The sequence below is a fragment of the Phaseolus vulgaris genome, chromosome 7 (assembly GCF_000499845.2).
Source record: "Phaseolus vulgaris cultivar G19833 chromosome 7, P. vulgaris v2.0, whole genome shotgun sequence".
NCBI classification, from domain to species: domain Eukaryota; kingdom Viridiplantae; phylum Streptophyta; class Magnoliopsida; order Fabales; family Fabaceae; genus Phaseolus; species Phaseolus vulgaris.
In genome coordinates, this window is record NC_023753.2 from 39,799,792 (window position 1) to 39,826,793 (window position 27,002).

General features: G+C 31.0%; 5 protein-coding genes across 6 annotated transcripts; 3 read left to right on the top strand and 2 right to left on the bottom strand.

Moving 5' to 3' along the window:
- The first annotated feature begins 224 nt into the window (after positions 1-224).
- Positions 225-26,899, top strand: LOC137827577 (chlorophyllase-2). Its single transcript, XM_068633774.1, has 4 exons — positions 225-389; positions 488-642; positions 2,038-2,792; positions 26,861-26,899. The coding sequence occupies exons 1-3, from the start codon at positions 281-283 to the stop codon at positions 2,713-2,715; spliced, it is 942 nt and encodes a 313-aa protein (XP_068489875.1). The 5' UTR covers positions 225-280; the 3' UTR covers positions 2,716-2,792; positions 26,861-26,899.
- On the top strand, positions 5,430-7,433 carry LOC137827575 (heat stress transcription factor A-6b-like). The gene is made up of 2 exons (XM_068633771.1): positions 5,430-5,880; positions 6,597-7,433. Exons 1-2 carry the CDS (start codon positions 5,596-5,598, stop codon positions 7,314-7,316), a joined length of 1,005 nt encoding a protein of 334 aa, XP_068489872.1. The 5' UTR covers positions 5,430-5,595; the 3' UTR covers positions 7,317-7,433.
- On the top strand, positions 11,170-17,228 carry LOC137827574 (uncharacterized). Of its 2 annotated transcripts, XM_068633769.1 has the most exons (18): positions 11,170-11,613; positions 11,762-11,998; positions 12,368-12,431; positions 12,528-12,657; positions 12,753-12,897; positions 13,218-13,466; positions 13,549-13,633; positions 14,092-14,194; positions 14,436-14,561; positions 14,648-14,761; positions 14,948-15,066; positions 15,181-15,265; positions 15,355-15,447; positions 15,584-15,673; positions 15,847-15,966; positions 16,047-16,138; positions 16,329-16,386; positions 16,936-17,228. In XM_068633769.1, exons 1-18 carry the CDS (start codon positions 11,448-11,450, stop codon positions 16,984-16,986), a joined length of 2,127 nt encoding a protein of 708 aa, XP_068489870.1. In that variant the 5' UTR covers positions 11,170-11,447; the 3' UTR covers positions 16,987-17,228. The 2 variants fall into 2 exon arrangements, with proteins under 2 accessions (XP_068489870.1, XP_068489871.1); XM_068633770.1 differs by lacking the exon at positions 16,329-16,386.
- On the bottom strand, positions 17,724-19,972 carry LOC137827576 (pentatricopeptide repeat-containing protein At3g02490, mitochondrial-like). Its single transcript, XM_068633773.1, has one exon. It carries the CDS (start codon positions 19,793-19,795, stop codon positions 17,807-17,809), a length of 1,989 nt encoding a protein of 662 aa, XP_068489874.1. The 5' UTR covers positions 19,796-19,972; the 3' UTR covers positions 17,724-17,806.
- LOC137827578 (pentatricopeptide repeat-containing protein At5g16640, mitochondrial-like) lies at positions 21,359-25,704 on the bottom strand. Its single transcript, XM_068633775.1, has 5 exons — positions 25,508-25,704; positions 23,076-25,141; positions 22,665-22,774; positions 21,773-22,060; positions 21,359-21,684 (listed from the first exon to the last, which is right to left on the bottom strand). The coding sequence occupies exon 2, from the start codon at positions 24,977-24,979 to the stop codon at positions 23,234-23,236; it is 1,746 nt and encodes a 581-aa protein (XP_068489876.1). The 5' UTR covers positions 24,980-25,141; positions 25,508-25,704; the 3' UTR covers positions 21,359-21,684; positions 21,773-22,060; positions 22,665-22,774; positions 23,076-23,233.
- Positions 26,900-27,002: the final 103 nt, after the last annotated feature.

The following is a 27,002-nucleotide window of genomic DNA, read 5'->3' on the forward strand; positions in this document are numbered from 1 at the left end:
AGAAAGAGTAGTGTGGGTCTTATGTGTATTTTGGAATTTTTAAAAAATAATAGGGATATTTTTGTCTTTGCATAGAAAAACGTAGGGGTGCAGGAAGAAATTGCCAAGAATCTTTAGCAGCCTTAAACATGTTATTGGGCCTTTGGTCCACTAAAACTAAATATCATCTTCAACCAAACCAAAATATCCAAAAAAACTAAAGGTGACAAGGCTACATAAAAGCCACAAGTTTGTCATCTAATTCTGCAGCAAAAACTTAGCAGAAGCTCAATTATCAGTTATGTGTTCTTATATCTGTTCTTATTTATCATCTACAAGTGTATTTGACACTGGAAAGTACACAACTGAGATTTTAAGGGTGGAATCTGAATCATATACACAGAACAATGGTACACTATGGTTCCCTTAACTTTTACAATTATGTTTTTCCATTTTTTGGTTACTCAAAGTTCAGTTCACTGTGTAACTTTTTGTTTTCTATGCTCAGTTCCCCCACCAAAACCTCTCTTGATTGCCACTCCTCATGAAGCTGGAGAATTCTCAGTGCTGATCTTCCTACATGGCTATCTACTTTACAACTCATTCTATTCTCAGCTAATTCAACATGTTGCTTCTCATGGATTCATTGTCATTGCTCCTCAGGTCAGTTACCATTACCATTTTATTCTTCAGTGTAAAGCCTAAACCTTAAACCCTAAACTCTTATACACGAATATTAGTGTTCTATGAATAAGTTGAGGAAAATAGATTTGGGATTATTATTTCTTAGAAAAACATGATGATAATGAGTAGGTTAGTTTATCATGTTGCCATTACTTGATTATTAAAAGTACATAAACACAAGCATAACAGAAGTTATTCTCTTTTATCATCATCAATTCTGTGTTTACCACTGCATGAGTATAATGTCAGTTTTTTTCCCTTTAGACATAGGGATACATATCAATTCTGTGTTTCCCACTGCATGACTAACCCTTTTTGATGCAACTAACCCATATGAATGGAGAAAGGATCATATCTTTGAAATGCTACATCCATCAACTATAAAATCAAATGAGGGAGGTTTATTTGCTATTTCTTGGTCTACCCTCAAGTTAATAAATCAAATTCTTTAGGCCATTATGCAGAGTATAATTTTTGTATCATTTGAATTTTGAACTTAGTATCTATATCCATACTATTCAAATCCCATTGCCTGAAAGAAGCATCTATCCTTTTTAAGGACATATTCATCAAGGCATTAGAATGTTGTCCTCATTTGAGTTCTTTGTTCAAAACCAAACAAAATGTAGAAAGCATGTAGAAACCTTTGTTGGACATGTCTCCAGATTCAGAATTACACGCCAAATGTGTACCTCATCAAGGTTACTATTGTTTCAAGAAAACTCATCTAAAGGAAATACTCTCATTACTGTGAGTGAATTGGAAGGACTCAAATTCACATTGCTTGGTTAACAGTTAACCCAACCTACTTATTACATGATTGCTTAACAGCCCCTATACTTTAAAACAAAACCATTTTCAATCAATGACATTGTTGCATAATTAAGAGATAATTATTCCAAATGCAGATTTCATTCTTTATTTATCAAGACAGATTTAATATCTTTTAATGATTTGATTTTATTTGTATAGTTTTAGTTATTTATCATTTCTTGTTTTTATTACCTATTATTTCTTTTCTTAATTAGGTTGTAAATGGTTTCAAGACTGTAATCATATTTTGTAAATATATCTCCGAAATACATTTCATTTATTTATTTCAACTTCTCAAATAAATATAAAATATAAGTTTAACATTCTAATATGGAATTTAGAGTCTTTTTGGATACAAAGCTATCTATATAAGAGTTTCTCTACTGAAAAAGAATCTGCATTTTCAATTGAGAGCTCTCAAAAACACTTATAACTTTATTGTATCAATAAACATTGCTCTCTGTGATGGAATGCCATTCATTTGATTGTTGCTGCATAATTACTAGTGGCATGAATCCCTTCAACTGCAAGGTTAATTTAAATCTTGTTTGCACTTGGCAGTTGTACACAGTGGCAGGACCTGATACAAGTGATGAGATTCATTCTGCAGCTGCAATAACAAATTGGTTATCTGAAGGACTGTGTAAGTTTCTTCCACCAAATGTAATACCAAACTTGAACAAGGTAGCACTTTCTGGCCATAGTCGTGGAGGCAAAACAGCATTTGCTCTTTCTCTGAGGAGACTAAACATCAGCACTGATATCAAGTTTTCAGCCTTGATAGGAGTGGACCCAGTTGATGGAATGGACAAAGGAAAGCAAATTCCTCCACCAGTTCTGACCTATGTTCCTCACTCATTTGATCTTGATATGCCAGTGATGGTGATAGGGTCAGGTCTAGGTGAAGTGAAAAGGAATCCCTTGTTTCCACCTTGTGCACCTAAGGGTGTGAACCATGAAAATTTCTTCAAGGAGTGTAAGAAACCTGCATGGTATTTTGTGGCCAAGGATTATGGCCACTCTGACATGCTAGATGATGATACCAAGGGAATTAGGGGGAAAGCTACATATTGTCTATGCAAAAATGGAGACTCAAGGAAACCAATGAGGAGGTTTGTTGGAGGAGTCATTGTTGCATTCTTGAAAGCATACTTGCAGGATGATTATGGGGACTTATTGGCCATTAGAGACATGCATGTCAGTCTCCCATTGGAGTTCAAATTTGATTCTTATGTGTAAAAATCACACAAGATGTGGAGAATATATTTCTGCTATCATGACACATATGCATATGACTGAACTTCTGAGTTACACATGCACACATATATTAGATTTAAGTTACAAGTGAAGTTTGCATCATCATGAGCAAGACATAAATAAATTGGTCCTTTTTATACTGCATCTACTCTTTTTCTGACTTAAGAAGTAAAGAAGTATATTTTACTAAGAATTTGATTTTAAACTTAACTCAACCTCATAAAATCAGCTTATAAGGTAAGATTTACTCACACTTATATACAATAAAATATTTTCATCTCTAATTGATGTAGAATCTCCAACACATCCTTTCCGTCGAGAGTAATAGTTTGTGCGTGGAACAACATATTATGGATAGTCCGATAACGACCCGATAACTGGTGACACGATAGATTCGAAATAACTCTTTTATCATATTAAGAAGTAGATTTTAAGCCGGTTTTATGAGGTTGAATTATGCTTAAAATTCATTTCTACATTAAAAAAAAAACCCATTAACCATTAATCATTAACTTTTTAATCATCCATTACTGTCTCTATTATGAGTTGAAAGAAAGAGAAGAAGAAAAAATATAGAGAAAGAAAAACAGGAAGTGTAATCGAATCCTAATGATTTTTTTTTTCAAGAAAGAAAGGAAACAGGAGAAATTTGATGAAATTGCACTATATTTAATTATGTTTTCCGTTTTGATAATACCCCATAATTGATCATATTAGAGATTATAATTTTTTTCAGATCTTATCTTTTATAAAAAAAACAAAACAATATTATTGTAAAATATTTTCTTCATTTTTTCAATAAAATAATTTTTATTTTCATTTTATTTTTTTATTTCTCTTTTTCTTTCTTTTTCATTCATTTTTCTTTCTTTCTATCAAACAACAAAAATCAAAACATTAAAGTTAATATGATATTTCCCAATTAAGAAAAATAATTTGTTTTTTATTCTTATAATCCTAAATTCCTAGTATCTCCGCAAATTATCTAGAGGGGGTGTTAAAAATCAAATTGATTAAAAGAACAAAAATAATAAATCAACAAAAATAGAATGATTTAGTTCAGATTTGAAATACAAAGTTAAGAATTAAACTTTAAATATAATGTTATATTTTTAGAATTAACTAACAACTAACAAAAAATACTTAAATATGTCTTTTTAAGGTTATTTGTATTGTAATCTTAACTGTATAAAAATACCATGCGTTGCGTAAATTTTATATTAAACTAAAACTAAAATAAAGCAGACTACATTTAGTTTTTATATTTAATTTGAGTCATTATTCAATAAAAAATATAATTAAATTAATATGTAAAACATGAATATAAAGTTCTAATTTTATACACACAAAAAATAATACATTTTTTTTCTAAAATATCTTAAGTTGATTGGAATTGAGTCTTGGCTTACCAATCATTAAAGACTCTTCACCTAAATCTATCTTTACATTTTTTTATTCATTTCTTGGATTAGGAGATATTAAATTTATTTCAGTAAAATATAATGGAAAATTATTTGTGATTCTAAAATTGCCACGTCAACAAGTGTGACGTGTAAATTTCTTAGCCTTTTAGTTTAAAAATAAAATAAAATGTGGGCCAATTCATCTAGAAATATGACCAATCATATAAAATGTTCCTCCAAACCAAACCTAATTTTTCCCTATGTTCTTAGATTCTAATGTTTTTAAATTATCTCTCTATATATATAATATTAAATTAATTTAATTTAAATTAAAAAACAATATCTCTAATTTCATATGAGAAAATACCAATATTTGATACTATCTATATCTATTAAAAAATCAACAATATTGTTAACATATTTATAAATAAATTTAGTATCCATTATTAGTTATGTAATGGAATATATATTATAATTTTTTAAATACCTTTTTTATAAAAATAAAAGTTAAGTATTTTTTTCTCACATTTGCAGAACATTAGTATAACTAATAATATGTTTCACATTATATCTAAGAATAGTACAAATCTCTTTGCTTATGCTAAAAAAATTATAATTATAAATAATTTTATTTTGAAGTGATTTTTTTATATATACAATAATTGATATGTTCTACCCTATTTATATAAAAAAAGAAAAATTATTTATTTTTTTGAAAAAGTTTATGTAAATAGGTTGAAATCATAATAAATAACTATTTCATAAAAAAAAGTTATTTTTTTAGTTTAAACATAACCAGCATTTTAGGAATATTTAAATATAAACATTTTTTATATACTAAATATTGTTTTGCTAGCTTTTACAGTAATCATATTTTTTATATTACATCCTTTTCTATATATTCTAAATTTGTTGTATGTATTAAAGAACATTAGGCTTTCCATTCACAAAAGTTGGAGAAACTTCTGACAACTCATTTCCTTCAGCATTGTGAACATTGAAAAGCACAAACCAAATCAGATGAACACAATAATTGAAGAAAAAACCAAAGAGGAAATATCCTAAAATTTTCTAGAAACCTCTCTCAGTGAGAAATCACACAGTGAAACATTGAGATGAGAAATATCTAGTTCCATTCCTTTCAACACTCATGTGATCTTTATAAAGAAAGAACTCCAAAAAAGGAAAAGAACAAAAGTAACAGATACTATTTATAATTTGATGCATGTTTGAAAGTATTTCTTTAAAATAACTTTTTGAAAAGAAATATAAAAATTGAATTAGTTTACATATAATTTTCATTTGAGTTTCATTCAAAAGCAGCTCCAATTTTTAGATAACTAAATAGTTGACACTGATGATGACCCTGTTGAGAGAGAGGTTCACATTCAAAAATCAAAGCCAAAGACATCGTTTTTGACCACCCCAGATGAAAGTTTGTGTTGATTAATTTGTTAATATGAGTTGTGTTGATGATGGTCCTGTGATTGTGAAGGAGGAGGTTCATGGAGAAGGCTTTGTTGCTCCACAACCACTTGAGGGGCTTCATGAAAGTGGTCCTCCACCATTCCTCACAAAGACTTATGACATAGTTGATGATGTTTCCACTGATGACATAGTTTCATGGAGCAGAGAAAACAACAGCTTCGTTGTGTGGGATCCTCAAGCTTTTTCCATCACTCTTCTCCCCAAATACTTCAAACACAACAACTTCTCCAGCTTTGTCAGACAGCTCAATACCTATGTATGTATATTACTCTCTATATATATATATGCATGCTTATACTACATACACAGCATGATCCACTTGGACACATCAACTAGATATATAAGTGTGTCTCATAAATCTCATAAGCTAATTTTATATAAGTTAATATGAGGTTTAGTTAAACTTAAACTCTATTTTATTAATTTGATTTTTAAAGAATGGGCAAGAATGATGTCTGTACAAACATAACAGTTTTGTGTTGATCAAATGGTGTTTTATTTTGATCCATATGAAAAATGAGACTATCATGTCATATGCATTCATGTTGAAATGATGAATCTGTGCCATTTTGAACTGAGAGTTGCTTGCATTGTGATTAAATGAAATTGTATGACATTATGAATAACTGCAATGTATATATTCTTTTGTGTATAAATATGAATGTGTTATTAGTAATTTGTTTCTGTCTTCGTTTGCTGATTGTGTATTATAGTTGGTAAATTTGATTGGTGTTTGGTATAATTTTATTTGCTGACCTTCCTTTCCTGTTCTCTTTCTGTTTGTTTAATGTCTTGAAAGGGAGAAGTACAAAGATTGCGTAACACATTATAATTGTTGACATGTTCCATTTGAGCTGTAACTTTGATCTTCTTTGATTGAAGGGTTTCTTAAGATATGGCTGTCACAATTCATTGTTACCAACATAGTGAGATTTTATGGATTTGAATAGAAGGAACTTGGTGTTGTTGTAGGGGTTTAAAAAGGTGGATCCTGATAAATGGGAGTTTGCTAATGAAGGGTTTCTCAGAGGACAAAGACATCTATTGAAGATCATAAGGAGGAGGAAGACCACTCATCAACCTCAACCACCACAACAATCTCTGGACCATTGTGTTGAAGTATTGGATGGAGAAATGGATGGGTTGAGACGTGAGAAGCAAGTTCTGATGGTGGAGCTGGTGAAGCTTAGACAACAACAGCAGAACACAAAAGACCACCTTCAATCAATGGAAAATAGGCTAAAAAAGACTGAGCAGAAACAGCAACAGACGATGAAGTTCTTGGCAAGGATAATGCAGAACCCCAACTTCTTGCAACAATTGGTTCAACAAAGGGAGTGGAGGAAAGAGCTGGAGGAAGCTTTTTCCAACAAGAGAAGAAGAGCTATTGATGAAGGGCATAATGATGCTGAAGAATGCTCAGGTTTGGTTAAACTTGAGCAGGAGGAGTGCACTGAGATATCAGAGCTTGAGGTTTCTGACATAGAGCTTGCTATGAACATACAAAGTGAAAGCCAAAAGAAGACTTGTGGTGAAGAACTTGAAAGTAGAAATGGAGGCATTGAGGAAGTACTCTTGGAAGAACTTTTGAATGAGGGTGTTGAAGAAGATCTACTAGCATTGGAAAATGATGACAATGAAGATATAATTTTGTTGTCTCAGGAACTTGGTTATTTAGCCTCTAAATCCTAAATAAGATTGATGCAGTGCAAGTTTGTTTTGGTGAGCTTAAAACTTTTGGTAAAAATAACTTCAAACATCATCTCATCACAGATTTTACTGTTACTCTAATACATTTGGAATTTTTTTCACTGGTATTGTGTTCATGGAAAGGGTACCTGAATTGCTTGAGTTGAAATTATTATGGATCACTATAAGTGTAATATATGGAAAATGAAGGAACGCATTTGAAGATCTCAACATCTCTTAGACACTTCATAGCAGCTAAAATAAATAAAAGTTCATTTATATATTGAGATTTGTAGTTAATTGGTATTTCTCAATAACTTCATGGTTAATGAGACTAAGTAAGTGATTAGTGAATTAAGATAAAATATGAGATAAATAAAATGTGGCTTAATAATTTAAAATGAAAATAAATATATAAAAAGGTGATGATGAATTGATAAAGTGGATGTTGTGGTGTTGAGATGTGATTGCAAGATTAAAGTTTTGGTTACATTCCAAGCACATCCAGAAGTACCAACACACACTTTTATACATTAAAAAAATATTATTCAAAACTATTTTATTGTTTTCTATCACATCCCAGCCCAAAATAATTCTAGTGCCATCTACTATCTTCAAAAACTGTGATCAGCATCACATCTACTTTAACAACAACCAATCAAATTTTGTTAGAATTTTCAAAGTGATACTTATTATTTTAATACTTTTTTTAGGTAAATGTTATATATATATATATATATATATATATATATATATATATACTCTTTAGTTAGTGAAAACTATTCACAATTGATTGTTATGTTTAGGGTATAATACCAAATTCATTTATATGATTGATTTGTCATTTATTAATGTAATTGACTTAGACAGATACAATAGAATTCTAAGAATGTAGTTCACTCTTATTTTATTATTATATGTGTTTATTTCATTTGGATGTGAAACAAAATTATTGATGAATTTCTATTTTTGTTTGGGGATGGTAGAATGAATTTTTAAATAACTAATAAATCCATAAATATGATTGAGGTTATATAAAAAAATAAGTTCCTATGATTTTCAAAAGGTAAATTTTTGTTTTTTTTCAACAACATAGAATCTACCCAATATATAATTTTTTTTGAGGTTTGTAATTTAGATTTCAGTTGGATTGGAATCTCAAATATGTTACATAATACCAGTGTAGGAAATTTTTATCAATTTATTGGTCTAGGTTTAACTAAAAGACAAAACTTATTTTGAAAATCTATGTGGATAACAATGATCTCGAAAATCTGATCTCACAAAAATAGAGTTATGTTTAGGGAAAGTATTTTTGATGGGGAGTAAATTTTTAGCATAACACAATTGAAAGGATGAATATCCATCACTAATCTAAATAAAAAAATGATTTTCTTTATCTTTTGTGGTGATTGAGTCCTTTAACATGTTTACACTCATCTTCATTCTTCTAGTTTTGTGTTTTACAAATAGGATATGATGTATGAAATGTTTTGAGGTTTGTTCTCACCTTGAACAATAAGATATAATCTGCTAGTTATTTATCTTTTAGGTTAACAGCTTCCTAGTTTAACACAATAAGAATCATGTAAGCTTTTGTGTTCTGTGCAATCATAAAGAGAAAATATTTCTTTGTTGAAAATTATATTATGCCTATCTGTTGAGATTATTGTTAATTGTTGATTTCGTCCTAACTTTGGACAAATACTCTATAATTTTTTAAATTGTAATTTTTGTTTATTCTTTTTATATAGTACCGTGCATATGGATTGAGATATTTCCTATACTCTTTTATTTATATATTTTTTTATTAATTAAAAAAAGAGAGGGAGAAAGTGTATAACATACCTAATTTCTTTATGATATAAAATGGAGGGAAAATAATTTTGTAGAATTTACTTTTATTGTTTGATTTATTCACTATTATCTTCTTAATGATGTTAGTTGAAAATCTTAAACAAAAGGGTTTTTTTAAGTAATAATTGTTATAACGCCATAAGCATAATAAATTTTGATCCATTATATTAGAAATATCCATGGTAGGAAAAAATTATAATAATTAAAAAATTATTTGATTTGAATAATATCATTCAATTAAATTATAATGGCATAAATATAATTTATTTTTTGCATACAAGTGCCTGTAATATAGCATTAAAAAACAGAAAATTTAGGTGGTTTTTGACCATGACTGACATGTATTGGGCTTCTGGGCTGCTATTGGGCCTTATGGCAAGCGGCACTTGGCCCAGATTGTCTTATTTCTAAACTTTTTAATTTTATTTTATTAACGGAAAAAAATAGAGTAATGCATTTCGAGGTGGAGAATGAATAGCACACGTTGATTTCTGCAAACCTTTTAAAACAACATTTTAAGAAGAAAATAATCGAAGTGATTTTTTTTTTAAAATTATTCACATAGAATAAGATTATTATAAACAGTAATTTTGAAAAAAATATGATTCTGAATTTATAATTAAAATTCCAAATCATTATTTAAATTAAAATCAATTTATATTAAGTTCATTTTTCAATAAATATTTTGATCAAATAAAAAATAAAAAACAACTCCTTTAATAAATTAAAATTAACTTTATATATAAGTTAAGAATTAATTATAAGAATTTCTCTTACCATTTATGCATATATTACTTTGAGTTTATGAAAGAAGTTGATAAAAATCTACTGGTAAATTAATTAGAAATGATTCTTTTAAACCATTAAATACTTAAACTCAAATGTTTTCCTTTAAGTAACAGGTCATTAGGTAAAAAAATTGCATTATTTTCAAGAGAGAAATAAAATAAAATAAGACAATATATTCTTTAAATCTTTTTTCCTTTTTTTATATATAGCTATTAGTTTTATTTTGTAATTTTCTCTTATTAGGTAAAGGTTTTCTACATTTGATGAACAAGTAGTTCATCTGTACTCGAATATAAGTAAATAAAAAAATGTTTGATGAATTTAAATATATATATAAAAAATTTAACTACTTAATTTAATTTATTATTTAAAAATATCCTTATTTGTAAACATCATTGTAATAAATATAATTGAAAAGCAAAGAACATTGGCATTGGTGGTTAAAGTTTCACTATTTTCTTTAATTAAACTTAATTATTTTCAAACAATTTAAAATGGACCTCACATATTATAAAATAGTGTTTCAAGTACTCTAAAATGACTTTCCACCTCACTAATTTCTAACTTCAGAACTAAAAATATTTTTTTAATAGAAGAAAATTTAAAATATAATTATATTTTAATTTTGAAAGTTTTTTAGAAAAAAATATTTTTTACTATAAAGATCTCACCCTTTTCCTCGATACAAAATTTTGTAAATAATAGATCTTATGTATTTTCTTATATAATTAATAAACTCAAATTAAAGTATACTTGTCAAAACAAGGATGCATTATCCTAAAAATATATTTCAACACAAGAAGAACCTATTTACTTTATATTTTTAAAACAATCTTTCACCATATTCTTCATTATATGTCAAAGTTGGAACTTATAAAATTACAAGCAAAACTATTTAAATAAAAAAAATATTAAAATTTAGGCACTAATGAAAATTGCATTAAAAATATACAGTTTAATAGGTGTATATAATTAATACATGACCAACAAATAAAAAAATCATTGACACAGTATAGTTTTAAGATAAGTATTACAAAAATTTAATATATTCACTATATACCATGAATCATAATTAAATAATATTTAATATTTTTTGTGATGTAAAATATAAATATATTATTTATGAATTAGCTATTTCTTTAAGAAAAAATGTTACTAATGAAGGAGTTGGATCTTAGTCCTTTTTGTTTCATTATTTATTCTGATTTCTGAAAATAATGTAACAATCTTTTGTCTTGTCTGAATGAGAGCTGATTCTCCTGAACATAACAAATGCAAAAAAGTGTGTTAGAAAAGCCATTGCTCCTTCTTCTTCTTCGCCTTGTTGTTGTTGTAGAGCACCAACATCTCATTTTCAAAACCCACCTTCATTTTCATCTTCCCATCTAACCCTTTTCATCTCTCACCGTCATTCCTCACAATGCCGTTTCCCTGAACACGCCACAAAAAAAGGAGAGAAAAAACTAGTTTTTTATTTGAAACAACTCAATGGGTGCGGCACCGTCGACACCGTACACGGTGGAGCGTCTCGTCGGAACCTTCGTCGGCGACGAGTCCTTACCTCTCTCCTCTGACTTCTGGCAAAAGCTTCTCGAGCTTCCTTACGATGCCGAATTGCCCTTTGAACGTGTTCACGAAGCTTGCCAGTTATTAGGTTTCTCATACACTCTTGCTTTCTCTCGTCATTCTTTTGTTTTGAGGAGGCTAAAGTCGGTTCCCTCTTTCAAAGTCTTGCTATTTTAATGTGTTTGTTGTTGATTAGGTGTTGTTTTGCTTTCTAATGTTTGGTTTTCGTTTTGCAGCAAAAAACAACTGCAAAACGAGGCATCTTGCCAAGATTTTGTTTCATTTAGCATGCTACTTGCAGAAATCCATGTCTACTTCTGGTGTGCCACTGTTGGTTCATGAAAAGGCTGTTAATGCAGTTAGCTTCACTTCAGTGTTCCTAAAACACTTGATTGAAAGTGCCCAAGATGGTGTTCTTGTGTTGTACTTGTATCTCCATGATAACGAGTTAATACCAAAAAGTATTTTGGGAGGTAAGTACTATGTAGTGTAACGTTCATAGGACTTTAGAAATTCATCTTTGCTCAGTACCCTTACCAAGGTTATTCTTTCTTTATTATTTATTTATGAATTTCATTTCTATGCACTATTACTGTAATTTTTATATTGTCAACCATTAGAAAGTATGGCTTTTAAATTAGTTGTTATAAAAGTCAAGAAGCATATTATTCATGGCAACCTGTGATTGAAGATAGTGCAAAACTATTTTACACTGTCAGTGCATTAAATTAACTTTTTCATTTATTTGGTTTTATGGTAAGTTAGTAAATTTTCAGATATCTGGCCCTGGAATCTCCTCTTCTAGTTATTGAAATTTATCCAGATGCTCTATTCTAATGCAGATCAGACCATTGAAATTCTTGTTATGAGGAATGTGCTTAACTTTATTGCATCTGTAGATGTGAGGTATATCATGGATAATAAATTGGTAAATTTTCGTTGCGTTATTGTGTGAAACTGCAAACTTTTTTTGCCCTGATTATATATATTTTTTTCTTATAGTCCCAACACATATTTCCTACATCTGGAGCTGCTTAATTTTATGATTATTGCAATGTCAACTCAGCTTCTGTGTGAGCCATCTCCTAGATCGAATGATGTGAACCCATTTCTTGATGCAGCGATGGCTCAGGTAAGAAGCTAAAGCTTAAATATCTAATTTGGCTATTTAGTTTCTATGTATGACCCGCTAGCGAATTTGAAGTTACTGCACTTTATCTTTTGCAGGATGGTCATCTGGTTAGTTCAGTTGTGTGCAAACTGCTTTTAAATTACATTACCCGTCCTCATGTTCCTTTTAATAGAGCTTCTTATGCCATGTTTTACGATGGAACCGAGAATAGCGTCCTAGACAGAGTTGGTTCTGCAGCTGGTATGGGGACTGAATTTAGTTTTCTATATATGGACTTTTGAGGTTGAACATACATGGTTATTTATGAAAGGAAAATGCTAACCAGTGCCCTAAAGACACTTGTTTAAGGAATTAAAAGTGATGTGCAAAAGTGCACTTCCCTATGATTCTTAATGTGCTTGTCTATAATTTTTGTTTTTTAGTAAAAACTTTCTCTTTGTAATTCCTTAACCAGTGTCCTTCAGGAAGACCCTTTATATATATTGTGATAATTTTCTTATTGTTCAATGTTGGAGAGTTACTGACGGTCACTTCTTTGACATTTCCTTTTCTCCATTCAGCAAATATTGTTTTATTGCCATTCAGTTATTTGATCAGCTCAAGCAGTGAAGGTTCAAGAAATCCAATAGCGGATAGCAGTCTTGATGTGCTTCTTGTTCTCATTCATTATCGTAAATGTCTTGTGAGTGAGGGCTATTCTGTCACAGAGAATCAAGTATCTGCCTCTTCTGTTTCTTTACCTAAAGAGGATACATATTTTTCTGACAACCCTTACTGCATGGCCTTAGAGCATGCAACTGATTGTGAATGTAATATATCTTTTATATCTCCATGTTCTTTTAGTTGACCTGGAAAGACCAATAATTTTATTTTCCAATGCTATAAATGCAGTGGATCTTGTAGATTTTGGGGATAATGCACATAGTGACCAGCATGTAAAGTTGCCTTTTTCACCGTTGTTTGATACCCTTGGCATGTGAGTATCAGGCTATCTGAATGTGCAGTTGATAACTGACTTACTAGATATGTAGCAAACTTACATTTATTAATAGTTGAGTTATGCTATTCAAAATAGATTATACATGATCTGCATACTATTGTGAAAAGATGGTAACTTCTGTTTCTCAAAATGGAGATTATCAGAACATGTATCAATAATCAGTTGTAGGGGAATCTTATGATGACAGAGTATTTGTTTCTTATGTTTTTCTGTCACCCACACCGCATGTAGATCAAGCAACAATTCTTGGACTTCTTTTCTTGTTGGACTTTTTTATGCATATGAAGTTATGGGTATGCACGTGGTATCTTATTTTTTTGTTTTACATTTTTAATAGCAAGTGTGTCTGTGATATATACATATGTACATTTAGTGTATACTTCATTATATTGAATGACAGTATTTTAAACGTTGCAAAAAATTTCCTTCTCTAGGTGCTTAGCTGATGAAACAGCTGTCTTACTTCTTTACTCATTGTTGCAAGGGAATTCCACCTTTCTGGAGTATGTCTTGGTCCGGACTGATATGGATACATTGGTATGAAGAAATAAACTTAAACCCTCTTGAGAAAAAGTGGAATGAATTAATTAATATACTGTATAAATAAATTTTAGGGGATTCCTTGACTATGATTTGATATATGTAACTGATTGATTTGAAAATATCATAACTCATTCTTATGTCTTAATCATACCAGTCTTATCAGTGCATCTAGAATGGATGAGGATTTAGTCATGCTCTGATAATCTGATCTTTGTTTATCTTGTGAAATTAACAGTTAATGCCCATTCTAGAAGCATTATACGACACTCGAAGGAGGACAGCCAATCAAATTTACATGTTGTTGATTATACTTCTCATACTTAGTCAAGATTCTTCTTTCAATGCGGGAATTCATAAGCTGGTAAGACTTGGTTTTTGGCATTAGACAAAGTCTTATTCTGTAATGATTGTGCTAAATAGTATGTAATCTAGTATGTTTATGGACAGATACTGCCAACCATTCCATGGTACAAAGAACGACTCCTCCTCCAGTCTTCTCTTGGTTCCCTCATGATAATCATTCTTATCAGAACTGTACAGTATAATTTGTCTAAACTCCGGGTATGAATCTAAATGCAAGTGGAACTATTAATTTAATTATACAATGTGTTTAAGCTTCCATTTTCTTCTGATTGATTACTTAATGTTTCATATCATTAGTACATTGGCTAATTAAGATGGCTATGAGGAGAGACATTTAGACTGTTCTTATGAGTGTATTAATGGAATAGTGTTGAATTGTGATAGGATGTATATCTTTATACAACGTGTTTGGCAACATTGGCAAACATGGCACCTCATGTCCACCATTTGAGTGCGTATGCATCTCAGAGGCTAGTCAACCTCTTTCATATCCTTTCAAGGAAGTATGTTGCCTCTCTTTCTGGCCTTTCATAATAAACTATATCCATTTCATATTTATATCTTGAATGACTGATTTATTGTATAAACGTTTTGATTTTAATTTTGGTTATCATTAGGTATAACAAATTATCTGATCCCAGAGATAATAAGCTCAGTGTTGCAGAAAACAACTCAATTGAAATAAGTAGCCTTGTAGATATGGTATGTGATAAGGGTTTTTCACTTGTATGATTCATTGACTACAAACTTTTGACTGTTCCGTTTTCTAAATGTATCTTCTTTTAATACAGTCGGCGGAGTTGCACATATATACTGATTTCATGAGGCTTGTACTAGAAATTATAAACGCAATTCTGACTTATGCATTGCCTCGAAATCCTGAGGTACAGTGTAATGCTGCACTTGATTAATTTCAGGGTAAACATATACAAAAGAAATTGTACATGTTTCCCAATAATAAAAAACTATATTCGCATTGTGACCTTTACATCAAATGTATTTCTTTTGTGACTGAGACAGGTGGTGTATGCAATAATGCAGAAGCAGGATATCTTTCGGCCTTTCAAGAACCACCCCCGCTTCAATGAGCTCATTGAAAACATATATACTGTACCTTTCATGTGTTTCCTTCTAAATCTATAACTTTAAACATTTTCCCTTTATAATCTTGGAACTTTAAAGGAGAATTTCATAGTCTTTAGTTACATTTGTGAACATTGTCTTTGTATAATATATCATGTTTCAAGAGTGTTCAAGTAATGTGCTGTATTTTATATTTGCAGGTGTTAGATTTTTTTAACAGTCGCATGGATGCCCAAAGAATGGATGGTGGATGGTCAGTCAATGAAGTGCTCCAAATGGTAATTGTAAACTGTCGGTCTTGGCGCGTTGATGGGATGAAGGTGAAATGAAATTATTGTATGATTTGTGTTTACTGATGATCACTTGCCTTGCTTCTGTAATACTGTATCTTGTTTTGCAGATGTTTACTCAACTGCACTTCACATATGAACAAGAGAGTCACCCAGAGGTGTTTTTCATCCCATATGTCTGGCAGCTAGTACTCTCCAGATGGTATGGAGATTCTTACCCACATACCTCATGATAACTATTTGCAACTTTTTTCTTTTTATGTTCGACCTTTGTCGATCGTGGGGTTTATTAAATTCATCATCTTTTTTTTTTTACTGTAACTTTTGTTATTACCTTTTAATATGGTTTTCTTGCTGTGCATGCTTCTGATTTGAAAATTCTGTATCTTCAGTGAATTCGAATTCAATGCAACCGCTAGAAATTTGTTTCCAGCTGATATACCTGCCAAAGTACGTATCTGAATCTACATTATATGTGTATGCCATATGTCACTGTAATCAAACAACACAGCTGCCTTTTTCCTCAAGTATTTTTGTTCTTCAATCCTTCCTTGTATCTAAAAATGTTTGTTGTTACCGCTGCTTATATTACTGTTTCTACGATGGAATGAATACTACATTAGGATATTTCCTGATAAAAGAACTAGCTAAGGAGTTGATATAAGTTCAACTCATCATCCCTTTCTTTTCATTTTTGAAAGGAAAATGAGCTGTTGTTGTCTTGTGATAGTTTTTTTTGGTCGAAATATAAAAATAAAGGATAATGTTTCTCTTTGTTGGGTTCACTAAATCCTAAGCAACTTAATTGTTACTTGCCAGTGAAGCTAAATTGCAGCAGCCATTCTCTTTGACTGATAAAGAAAATTATTAAGTAAAGGATGGAAGAATTGGTTGTCTGTGGTGTATGATCTGTTGCTTTAGTTTCTTTTCCATTAGTGTGACATACTAATACATTAACTTGGATTATTGTCTTCAATGACAAAATTCACTGTGTTGCAGAAACTTGACAATGGGGTGGGAAATGCATTCCAAAACAGTGACTTTGACTAGTCTGAGTATCAGCTTGATCCCTTGCCAAGCACTCCAATTCTGTTTGTGAATATTTGTGTAGATAAATTAGGTACAAAAATTTAATGTTCTCATTCTTTTCTGTTCATAAATTTTGACTAAAGATGAAAATAATTTGAGATATCCATGTAATGAATAAAGGATGATGCTAGCATGTCATAGTTTATACAAGTTTATATGGTTTTGTGGTATCTTTATAATAAAGGTAAATCTTCTTGGTGATGATATGCTGATGATAAACGTTGAATTGATGAGTTTTATTATACATTAGTTAGTGAGCTGAGAAGAATAATAACATTGTAATGAATTTATTTATGGCACTACCAAATAATAAAAATTCCTTATAGAGGTTGTACAAATAATCAATTTTATAACTTGTGATGTAATTATTTAAAATATTAGAACTAAACTATTTTATTTAATTTGGCACAAAACTTAAATTTTCAATTCGAATAATGTCTAGTTATTATACATTCTTCAGGTGTGTTTGAATTTCAATTGGAACACCTAAATTATACATTCTTTTGTCACATTATCTGTAAGAATATAGCTTGTTTTTTGTTTCTTATCCGTAGGTTCTGTAAGTCTTCCCAAAGGACTAAGGACTCAGATGCATTTGCAAAACATTTCCACTAGGAAAATACCTTCAAAGATTGAAGCACTAATTTTGTGGAATAGAATGAATATAAAAATAAATAAGTATTTATAAAAAAAGAAAATAAAATGATTAAATGATATAACAAAATTATTGTATAAACATTATTAGAAAATGAACAAACTATGAAGTAAAACACAAGAGTTTCTATTGCCTTGGTTCAAATAGTGTTATCTTCATAGCTTCTTTGGACTTCATGGAATAAAAGACATTCAAGACATCTGCGTCATATCGAATGTGGCGTGGACTATAAGAAACCAAATCATGTGCTTCTTCATGCCATCCTTGCTTCAATAAGGCTTTAAGCACACGAAGAAACGCCCGTGTAGACGGAATCTGCTCTGTACTGATTAACCTGGGTTTCCGTATCACATTATCATACCTTGGAGTCCTGAACAACCTGAGATTACATTCCAAATACCTGTTACTCTTCAACAGGTATTCAATAGGTGCCACACTATCATACCTTCCACTCTTCAACAGGTATTCAATAAATGGATCAGTTAAATATGGAAATCCATGGGTTCTCATTAGTCCCAAAATAGGCAAAGCATCTGCAAATCCTCCCTGAACCAAAACCTTGGTTACCAACAGCTTGTAAATACTTTGCCAGGGTCTTACTTTTTCATTCAATAGTCGGCTAATAATCTTACATGCATCTATTGTGCTCTTCGTTTGGCAAAGTGATTTCATTGCCACATAAGAAATTTTGACTTTGACTAATGAAGTTTTGGCATTGGCTGCTCTAATTCCCCCCTTTTTCTCATGCATATCTTTATAAGAATCAAAAGCTTTATCAATGTTTCCGGCGACAAAATGCCCCTCAATCAAAGATTCCCATGTCTGGCAATCTTCATAATCCCCAGTTCCTTCAACTCTATCCACGAACTCATGAGCTTGCTCTAAGTAACCGGCAGCACTAAGTGTAAAGGCAATTTTACTCCGTAATTTACTACCAGCAACAAACCCACAATCTTCCATTTCTTTCAAAACCTTGTTCCACTCTCCAGTCCTACCAACTCTGGTCATAGACTTAAGCACAGCACCAACCATAGAATCAGTCAACTCATTCCCACTTCCGATAAAAGCCTTCAGAACCCTCGAAAACAGATCCATATTCAGCTCCTTCCCAGCAGCAACCTTCCTCAACAGAAAGAGACAGCACGGAACCCAAGGCTTATTCGCGCCAGCCATAGCAAGCTCATAAAGCCCAACAGCATCCTTTACCGTTCTCTTCTTCCAGAACCTCCAAAAAACCTTAGCAAAGGTCTCAACCTCCATCTCAAACCCAGCACTCCTCATCTCACCAACAAGCTTCCAAAACCTATCAATGGAGTCCTCCCTCCCCAACACCCTCGCCATTGCATTGTAAGTTCCCTCATTATGCTTAAACATCCCACACTCCTCCAACCACCGGAAAAATATCACCGCCTTAGCCGGCTCTGATGCTAATCCCTCCAAAACAATCTTGATCATATCTCCGGAGAACCCAACACTCAGGTCCTTAATCTGCCTCTCAACATCACCACTCCACACATTGTTCCTCACAATCCTACACACTATAGCACACTTCTTCTCATTCGAGTTATCAAACAAACCCTTCGACTTCGCCACGTCACCATTCATTCCACCCTTCTCAAAACACTCCACCACTCTCTCCTTCACACCTTTGGAATCCCCATACCCTTTTTTCTTCATTAAATAGACCAACTTCCAAAACTCGTGAACCAAACCCTTGTTCCCCAAAACGCACAGCATCTTGTTGTAGCACTTGGAGCTCACCTGCTCGGGGTAGTTCTTCGAAACCCATTGGGAGAACCTCCACGTCGCGTCGACGTCGGAATCGAGCTTCAACAGAACCGCGAGGACAGCATCGTGAGTAATCGAAATGCGATTCGAATCGACGAGGTTTTTCACGTCGTCGGAATTGATAGGTTTGGAGAAAATGTCGGCGAGGAGGACGTGGTCATTATCGGAGTGATCGATAACAGGTTCGGAAGAAAAACGACGAAAACTAGGGTTTAACGGAAAGGAGGAATTTACGGTGAAACGACGGAAAATTGAGGAGGAGGAGTGATTGGGAATGCAGGGGCGAGAACGGAGAAGGTGGTGAAGAAGACGCCATTGGTATCTCATTTTCACTGTGTGGAAAAAGAGACGGTAACAGTAACTAGGGTTTTAGGTTTTTGTTTTGTTCAGTGTAATTTGGGAGATGATGTAACTAGGGTTTTAGGAGATGTAAAATAGTATTTTAAAATTAATATTTCTAAATTTTTTCATGATTTGTTGCTTTTTAGTATTAGAAGATTTTTTACTTTAATTTATGAGTTGTTTTTTTCTTTGGTTGAAAGAAAAATGTTTCTCTAGTAGAAGATTATAAGATTAAACTCCTATAATAGAAATATTTTTAACTGATTTTTACTTCTTTTAGTATTCTCTATAAGCAACAAAAGTAAATATTTTTAATATTTGTTTGTTTGCTAATTTTATGCTATAACCTCCGATATCCAATTTTAATTTAAATTATGTTCATCATTTTAATGATAAGCGCACTGATAGAAAAATTATTTTCACTTTACAAATTAACATATTATTCTTTTCATTATATCTTTTTAAATCTTAAATAAATTATTAATCTATATATTATTATATTGATAGAATAAATTTAAAATGGAAGTATTTTGTCTTATATAAATTTTATAAATTTTCTGTAATGATTTGTTGTATTTTTATTTAGAGACCTTTTTCTCATATAATACAATACTGTTTTTACTTTTATTTTTCTATTCAACATTCTTTTATTTTTATTTTCTCATCCAACACGCATTTTTATTTTATTTTTCATTTTTCTATCTAGTATAAAAAAATTAATGTTCTCATTTTCTGTTCATAAATTTTGAGTGTAGTGGTTCACTCTAGATGAGAATGATTTGAGAAATCAGGTAATGAATAAAATGATGCTAGCATGTCATCCATGTTATGTCATACTTTATACAAGCACTTTTTATTTGGAAGTACATTATGTATTACCAACTTTTAATTTCCTCACAAGTTTACCTGTAGTGTTTGCGTTCAAAATAGATAGTATCATTTTATGTACATTCCACATTCTATCATTTTATGTACATTCAAAAGTGTGGTGTAGAAGATAATGAAGATAGTGTGTGCAAAGTGAGAAAGTGTGAGTGATGGGGGTGCGTAAATAAATAGGAGGGGGAGGTGTAAAGACTAAATGTGAGGCCCATATTTTTTTAGTAATAAAAACTTGAACCCATAATGAATGGGCTGGACCCAAAAAATATTTTTTAGGACCTGTATTTATTAAAAGGAACAACTGTCTTTTAAAAAAAATGAAAATTAAAAGGAAAATTTTATCATTTTAAGATTTTTTAATTTTCTTTTAAAGACAATTTATTTACTCGGAGGTGTTGATACCAAACATTAGCAAGCAAAACAACGCCTACATTAAAAGATTTTAATTGTTATTGAAACTTAATTAGTCACTTTAGATTTTTCCTAGAATTGACGATCCATTTAGAGAAAATTCTCTATCCATAAGCTAAAAACCAGATTTAGAGAAATATCTTCTACAAATTAGTTTCTGTAGAAAGTAACGTATGAAAAACTCTAATTTCAATTTTGATATCACATTTTTTTAATGGATTAAAATAATTTAAATTCATACTTTAGAGCAAAAGATATCTCAATCTATATGTGGTATCGATTTGGAATAAGTTCATCATTTCTAAACATTGTGATAAGCTTTACAAACTAATAAATAAATAAATTTTGGATCACCTATCTTTTTCTCATCTTGTGTTACACTTTGTTCTAGTGATCTTTTCTCTTTCTAATTTCTTTGGTGTATGGGTGGTCAAAGTGTCGTATAAATGCAAACTCTTTTCTTTTTCAAGTCAATGAAAACCATACATACATCCCCCTTTCTTCACCCCATTCCTTTTTTTATGAATGTGATTTGGGTGGAAGCTACAATCCTCACCAAGCTACCCAAGAATTCTCTTCATCTGCAAAAACGATGCATAAATATCAAATTTCATCCAATAAATGACTTCAAACAATGTATCATTTAAGGGTTTAGCAGGAATTGCTCACCATGCATAACAACAATGGCCTCATACCATTAAGTATGGTCAGCTACATAGATTAGATGATGCCACCAGACTCAGTAAAAAACCAAATTCATATGAATATTATTTCATGTCCCTTTTAATAATTTTCTCCCGTGTCTGTTTTGGTCTCCCTTTACCCCTTATTCACAGGGTTAAAAACCACGATTCACAAAGCACATAAAAAAAAATCTCGAGGTTTTTCTTCTACAGTTGCATGAAAAGCTTGCAGGAGCAACTTCTCTAGCTGTTGCCTCGATGAAACTATTATTACCTGCAATCAAATATAAATGAATGTTGAAATATAAACTATTTTTATATCACATTTGGAATATACATAAGATACGAACGTAAGACAAGTACAACAAACAGATTCTTGAACCTATTATAATATGGGTCTATCTATTTGAAGCAAACTTCTCCATAAATATATTTAGAAGATAAAAATAAGAATAAAAAAAATCAAATTTTCCATAATGTAAACTTAGTTTGATGAATAAACTAATTTGCAGAAACTATTTCTCATTAACTTCTCTAAAATTTAATTTTTAACTTATCTATAAACTAATTTCATTTTTCTTCTTATTTCTCTCTTCTAGAAATATTTATGCAGAAATTTCTCCAAACATATACTACCTAACAAACAAAGCACTCTCCGTTCCAATTCTGAAAGGGTCAGTGAAGAATTTAATCTTCAAACCTTAACAAAACAATCTTCTGTCAAGAAAAATCTGTACACCTAACTAGAGCCAATTAATTAATAATAATAATAAAGGGCAAATATGATGCCAGTCACTTCAGATTTGCCTTAGAAAACTTGCGAAATTGATAAATAACATTCATATACACTTAAGCTCCAAATCAGCAATAAATATTACCTGGAGTTGAAATTGAAGATAGTGGGAAAAGGGGAGAAGCAGTTAAAAAGAAGATCCCATGGACCAGGGTGCCCTAGTGACTGGCTGATGTGGATCCTGATTTTGCAAAACTGCAAGCAGGATTTCCCTTAAGTAAACTTTCATAAATCAGAATCAGTGAAAGGAGATTGCAATCAGGGAAGGCCTAGCAATTGTCAAAAAACCTTTTTCCTTAGCCATGTTTCCCAAAAAGATGTTCTTTTAATGAATTTAGGAAAAGTGCACAGATATTACGTATTTGAAAAGGAAAAGGAGAATTGGGATTTGAGATAATAGAATACAGCATATTATCTAGTCAAACATATGATACCCAAAATTAACGAGCATTGGATGACCATAAAAGTTAGTTAAATTGAAACTAAAACTTCTAACCTTGTTTCCACATATCTAATGACAATTTGTCAAAAAAACTTCTGAGCTTCATCATTCCCACATTTTTCTCCAAAGGAGATGAATAACTGACTCGGATATGATGTAAGGGAGCCGATGATTGCCTTCCATTTAATTTAGAAGAGAGGCCTGCCTTTATTCTAACAATATCCACCTTTACAAAGCTCATTGATTATATATGTTTGGACATCTGGATGATAGCCTCTAATGAAAAGATACTGGGAAATCTTCTGTGCAGTCTTTGGCCTACCACTTTTGTGCAACCCATTTATAAGTATATTGTAAGTGTGCAAATTTGGACTAATACCTTGATCAACAATTTGGTATATTAATAATGCAATTGCCTTGTCAAGTTGCTGCCCATTGCATAAAGCATCTAACAAGATATTGTAGGTTACAATATTTGGAACCAAATTCTTGAAACAAATTTGATTAAAAAGATTCATGGCTTCATCCATTCTTCTATTCTTGCAACAGCCACTAATCAAGATGTTGTAACTCCAAACATCAGGGGCAAAACTTCTTTCAAAGATGAGATGTTTAAAAATCGCAATTGCCTTGTCAACATGCCCAATTCTACATAAAGATTCTAACAAGATATTGTAAGTGGTTACATTTGGAGGAAGTTGACCACAATAATGCATTTCATCAACAAGCTTCCATGCATCCAAGATTTCCCCAGATTTGCATAAGCCATCAACTAGAGAATTGTAAGTTATAATATTTGGAACTAAATTCTTAAGAAACATATGTTTAAGTAAATTCACAGCCTCATCCACTCTTTCAATCTTGCAATAACCTTTAATCAAGATGTTATAGCTCCAAACATCAGGCACTAAACCCCTAACAATCATCCCTTGAAATAATTTTCTTGCCTCATCCACTTTATCAATCAAACAATATCCATGCATCAAAATAGTGTAAGTAATAATGTCAGGTTGTTCACCTCTTTCAATCATCCTATGAAATAATCTTTTTGCCTCACTGACTTTATTGTTTAAACAATACCCATTCATCAAAATATTGTAATTAATAACGTCATGCTGTTCACCTCTTTCAATCATCAAATTAAATAACTCTCTGGCCTCATCCACTTTATTGTTTAAACAATACCCATTCAGCAAAGATCTAACCTCTTTTCGTCGGCCTGCACGACACAAACCATAAATTAATGAGCTATATGTGAAAATGTTTGGGAAAATTCCCTGAACAATCATTTTGGAACACAAAACACGTGCCTCGTTTATATGTCCATCTTTGCACAAACCATGAACAACTGTATTGTACATTACAAGATTGGGCTTAACCAACTGTCCCTCCATGTTCTGAAGCAGCTGAATGGCAGCTCTTGTTTTTCCCATCTTACTCTTACACAGCCCATTGATTAAAGTTCCATAGAGGACATCATCAAACCAAATCCTTCGTGCAACCATTTCATTGTAAATGTATAGTGCATCCAGCATCTTATCATTAACACACAACCCCTTCATCAGCGTAGTAAAAGTCACAACATTTGGTTGACATCCCCACTTAAGAATCTTACCCATTACAGAGAAAGCAAAATCCATCCGACCCATGTGGCAGAAACAATTGATCAAAATGTTAAAAGTGACTGTGAACGGCACAACACCCCTGTATTCCATTAGGGTATATAGATTAATAGCTGTAGCATAGTATTTCATCTTCACAATCATCCCTAAGATTTTGGTGAATTCCACAATCGATGGCAGGGGATGCATATCAACCATGCGGTGAAACAAAGCCACAGCATCATCAATACCATCAAATCTATAAGTGCTTTCTGACGGCAACGGCAACGGCTGTGAATGTAGATGTATCCTCCTCACATGTGACATAAGAAGGCGAGGAAGTTTCAGGAATTGCATACCTTGCCGTATACCACATGTGCTCTACTCCAAACACAACACAATATGCTCACTCTAAATTTCTCATTCATGCCCCATGTCCTTCCACTAGCTTTAACAACAAAACAATAGAACTACATGGAAGAATGAAAACTGTACCCTTATCCATAAAGTCTTTATTTTCTGCATTAAAACATGTAAATTAACATACAATGAATATTTTTCAACAAAATAAAAAAATGTAAGTTACCACAAGATATGGGTATTTGCCAAAAAAAAAATCTCAAAAAGTATTACCTATAAGAAAAGGAAATAAAACAGACAGGTATCAAAGAGAGACATTTTGACAAACAGATAGAGTGCATACAGACACACGCATATTGAAAACCCATTTTCTTTTTAATAAAGAGAAAGTGATTTTCATATATATGTAATGTAAAATGAGTGAGTCATAGCTGCAAATTGAACCAAGTTGAAGGAACATAATATAACATGATAAGAATGCAGAGAGTGAAAAGGGAGATGGTGGAAACATGATTAAAGGGTTACCGGAGAAGCAAAGACGTGAAGTTGAGTATGGGAGAATGAGCGGCAAAAGTTGTTTGTGTTTCTTCCGTCTGCTGAGAGGGTGCGGCGGTGGTGGTGGTGGTGGTGCCGTCAACATGAAACAACACAGCATGAGTTTACGTTAGGTATTCTTCTGTTTAAATTTTCTTCACACCGTATTTTCCAAACCAAAAATGAATTAAAAAAAGGTGGAAATGGAATGTTTTAAATATATAATAAACACAAAAAAAGTTAAAATAACATGAACAAAGTTATTATTTAACATCTTCTCTTGAAGGGTAATTAAATTTTTTATTTTTAAAAAAAAATCAATATTCTTTTATTAGTAACTTTCAATAAATATGAAATATTGGTTGATATTTTTATGCGTGCTTCTAGACAACTTCAAAAATTAACACATTATTTATTAAATACAAGCACAAAGTTCAAAAATTTAAGTATCTTTAATATAATATTATATTTTAAGTTTATAATAATTATCATTTTATTAAATTAATATATAAGATAAATTTACCAATGTTATTACAATTTAAAAAAAAAAATATATATATATAGATACTTTAAAAACAAAAACACTATATGTAGCATGGACACGGATATACGTAAAATATCTAAAATGTAGGACATAAGGACACGGATCTATATACTATATAATTATGAATTATATAAATTGACAATAAATATTAATGTGCATAAGTGTATTTCAGATTTTATTTTTAGGAGTAAAAAGATATTTTTCAGAACTGATTCAAAAAAATTTGTTCCTTATTTTTATAATCATAATAAAAAATTATACAATAAATTTGAGTTTTTAGAAAATTATTGTATTTATCCTTTTTAAAATTGTGTTAGAACTGTGCTAAAATTTTCAAAAATTAAACAAAATTTGTTTGAATTGAACACTTCACCGATAAGTGTTTCGAGTGTCATAACTGATACGTGTGTCCGACATGTCCACATCATTTAAAAGAAATGTCCGAACCTTAATATATAGTCTCGTGAATTTTTTTATTAGATTTATTTGTTAAATTATAACAACAATTAAATAAATATATATTAGAAAAGTACATTTGTTTGAAAAGTTTTCTTAATTATTTCTAAACCATGTTATTTGTTTTTTTTTTATTGAATTTTAAAAAACAATTAATATAATATGTTTATGACTCGTTAATAATATATTATACAATAAAAGATTGAACAAATATTATAAACTTCACGCAGATAGTTTGTTTGACGATGATTTGATATTATAAGGGTGTTGAATTTATAGGAACTTTCAATAATACTAAAACTATGGCAACTTTATATTACTAAATTTAAAATAAATGATAAAAGATAAAATAATATTAAATAACATGAACTTAAAAAAAAAAATTAAACACTATAACATAACATTATTTATAAAATTATTTGAAAGAAGATTATTTATAAAATCAAATTATAGATTAAAAATTCGATTGTACTAGCATCCTACTAT

What these genes read in the sequence shown, in the direction of transcription:
- LOC137827578 (XM_068633775.1), bottom strand. Translation starts at nt 24,979, where the DNA reads ATGCAATTCCTGAAACTTCCTCGCCTTCTTATGTCACATGTGAGGAGG.
- LOC137827574 (XM_068633769.1), top strand. Translation starts at nt 11,448, where the DNA reads ATGGGTGCGGCACCGTCGACACCGTACACGGTGGAGCGTCTCGTCGGA. An exon ending in ATAATTTGTCTAAACTCCGG is followed by an intron (nt 14,762 to 14,947) that starts GTATGAATCTAA and finishes GAATTGTGATAG; the next exon opens with GATGTATATCTTTATACAAC. An exon ending in CATTGCCTCGAAATCCTGAG is followed by an intron (nt 15,448 to 15,583) that starts GTACAGTGTAAT and finishes TGACTGAGACAG; the next exon opens with GTGGTGTATGCAATAATGCA.
- LOC137827576 (XM_068633773.1), bottom strand. Translation starts at nt 19,795, where the DNA reads ATGAGATACCAATGGCGTCTTCTTCACCACCTTCTCCGTTCTCGCCCC.
- LOC137827575 (XM_068633771.1), top strand. Translation starts at nt 5,596, where the DNA reads ATGAGTTGTGTTGATGATGGTCCTGTGATTGTGAAGGAGGAGGTTCAT. An exon ending in TCAGACAGCTCAATACCTAT is followed by an intron (nt 5,881 to 6,596) that starts GTATGTATATTA and finishes GTGTTGTTGTAG; the next exon opens with GGGTTTAAAAAGGTGGATCC.
- LOC137827577 (XM_068633774.1), top strand. Translation starts at nt 281, where the DNA reads ATGTGTTCTTATATCTGTTCTTATTTATCATCTACAAGTGTATTTGAC. An exon ending in ATCATATACACAGAACAATG is followed by an intron (nt 390 to 487) that starts GTACACTATGGT and finishes TTCTATGCTCAG; the next exon opens with TTCCCCCACCAAAACCTCTC. An exon ending in TCATTGTCATTGCTCCTCAG is followed by an intron (nt 643 to 2,037) that starts GTCAGTTACCAT and finishes TGCACTTGGCAG; the next exon opens with TTGTACACAGTGGCAGGACC.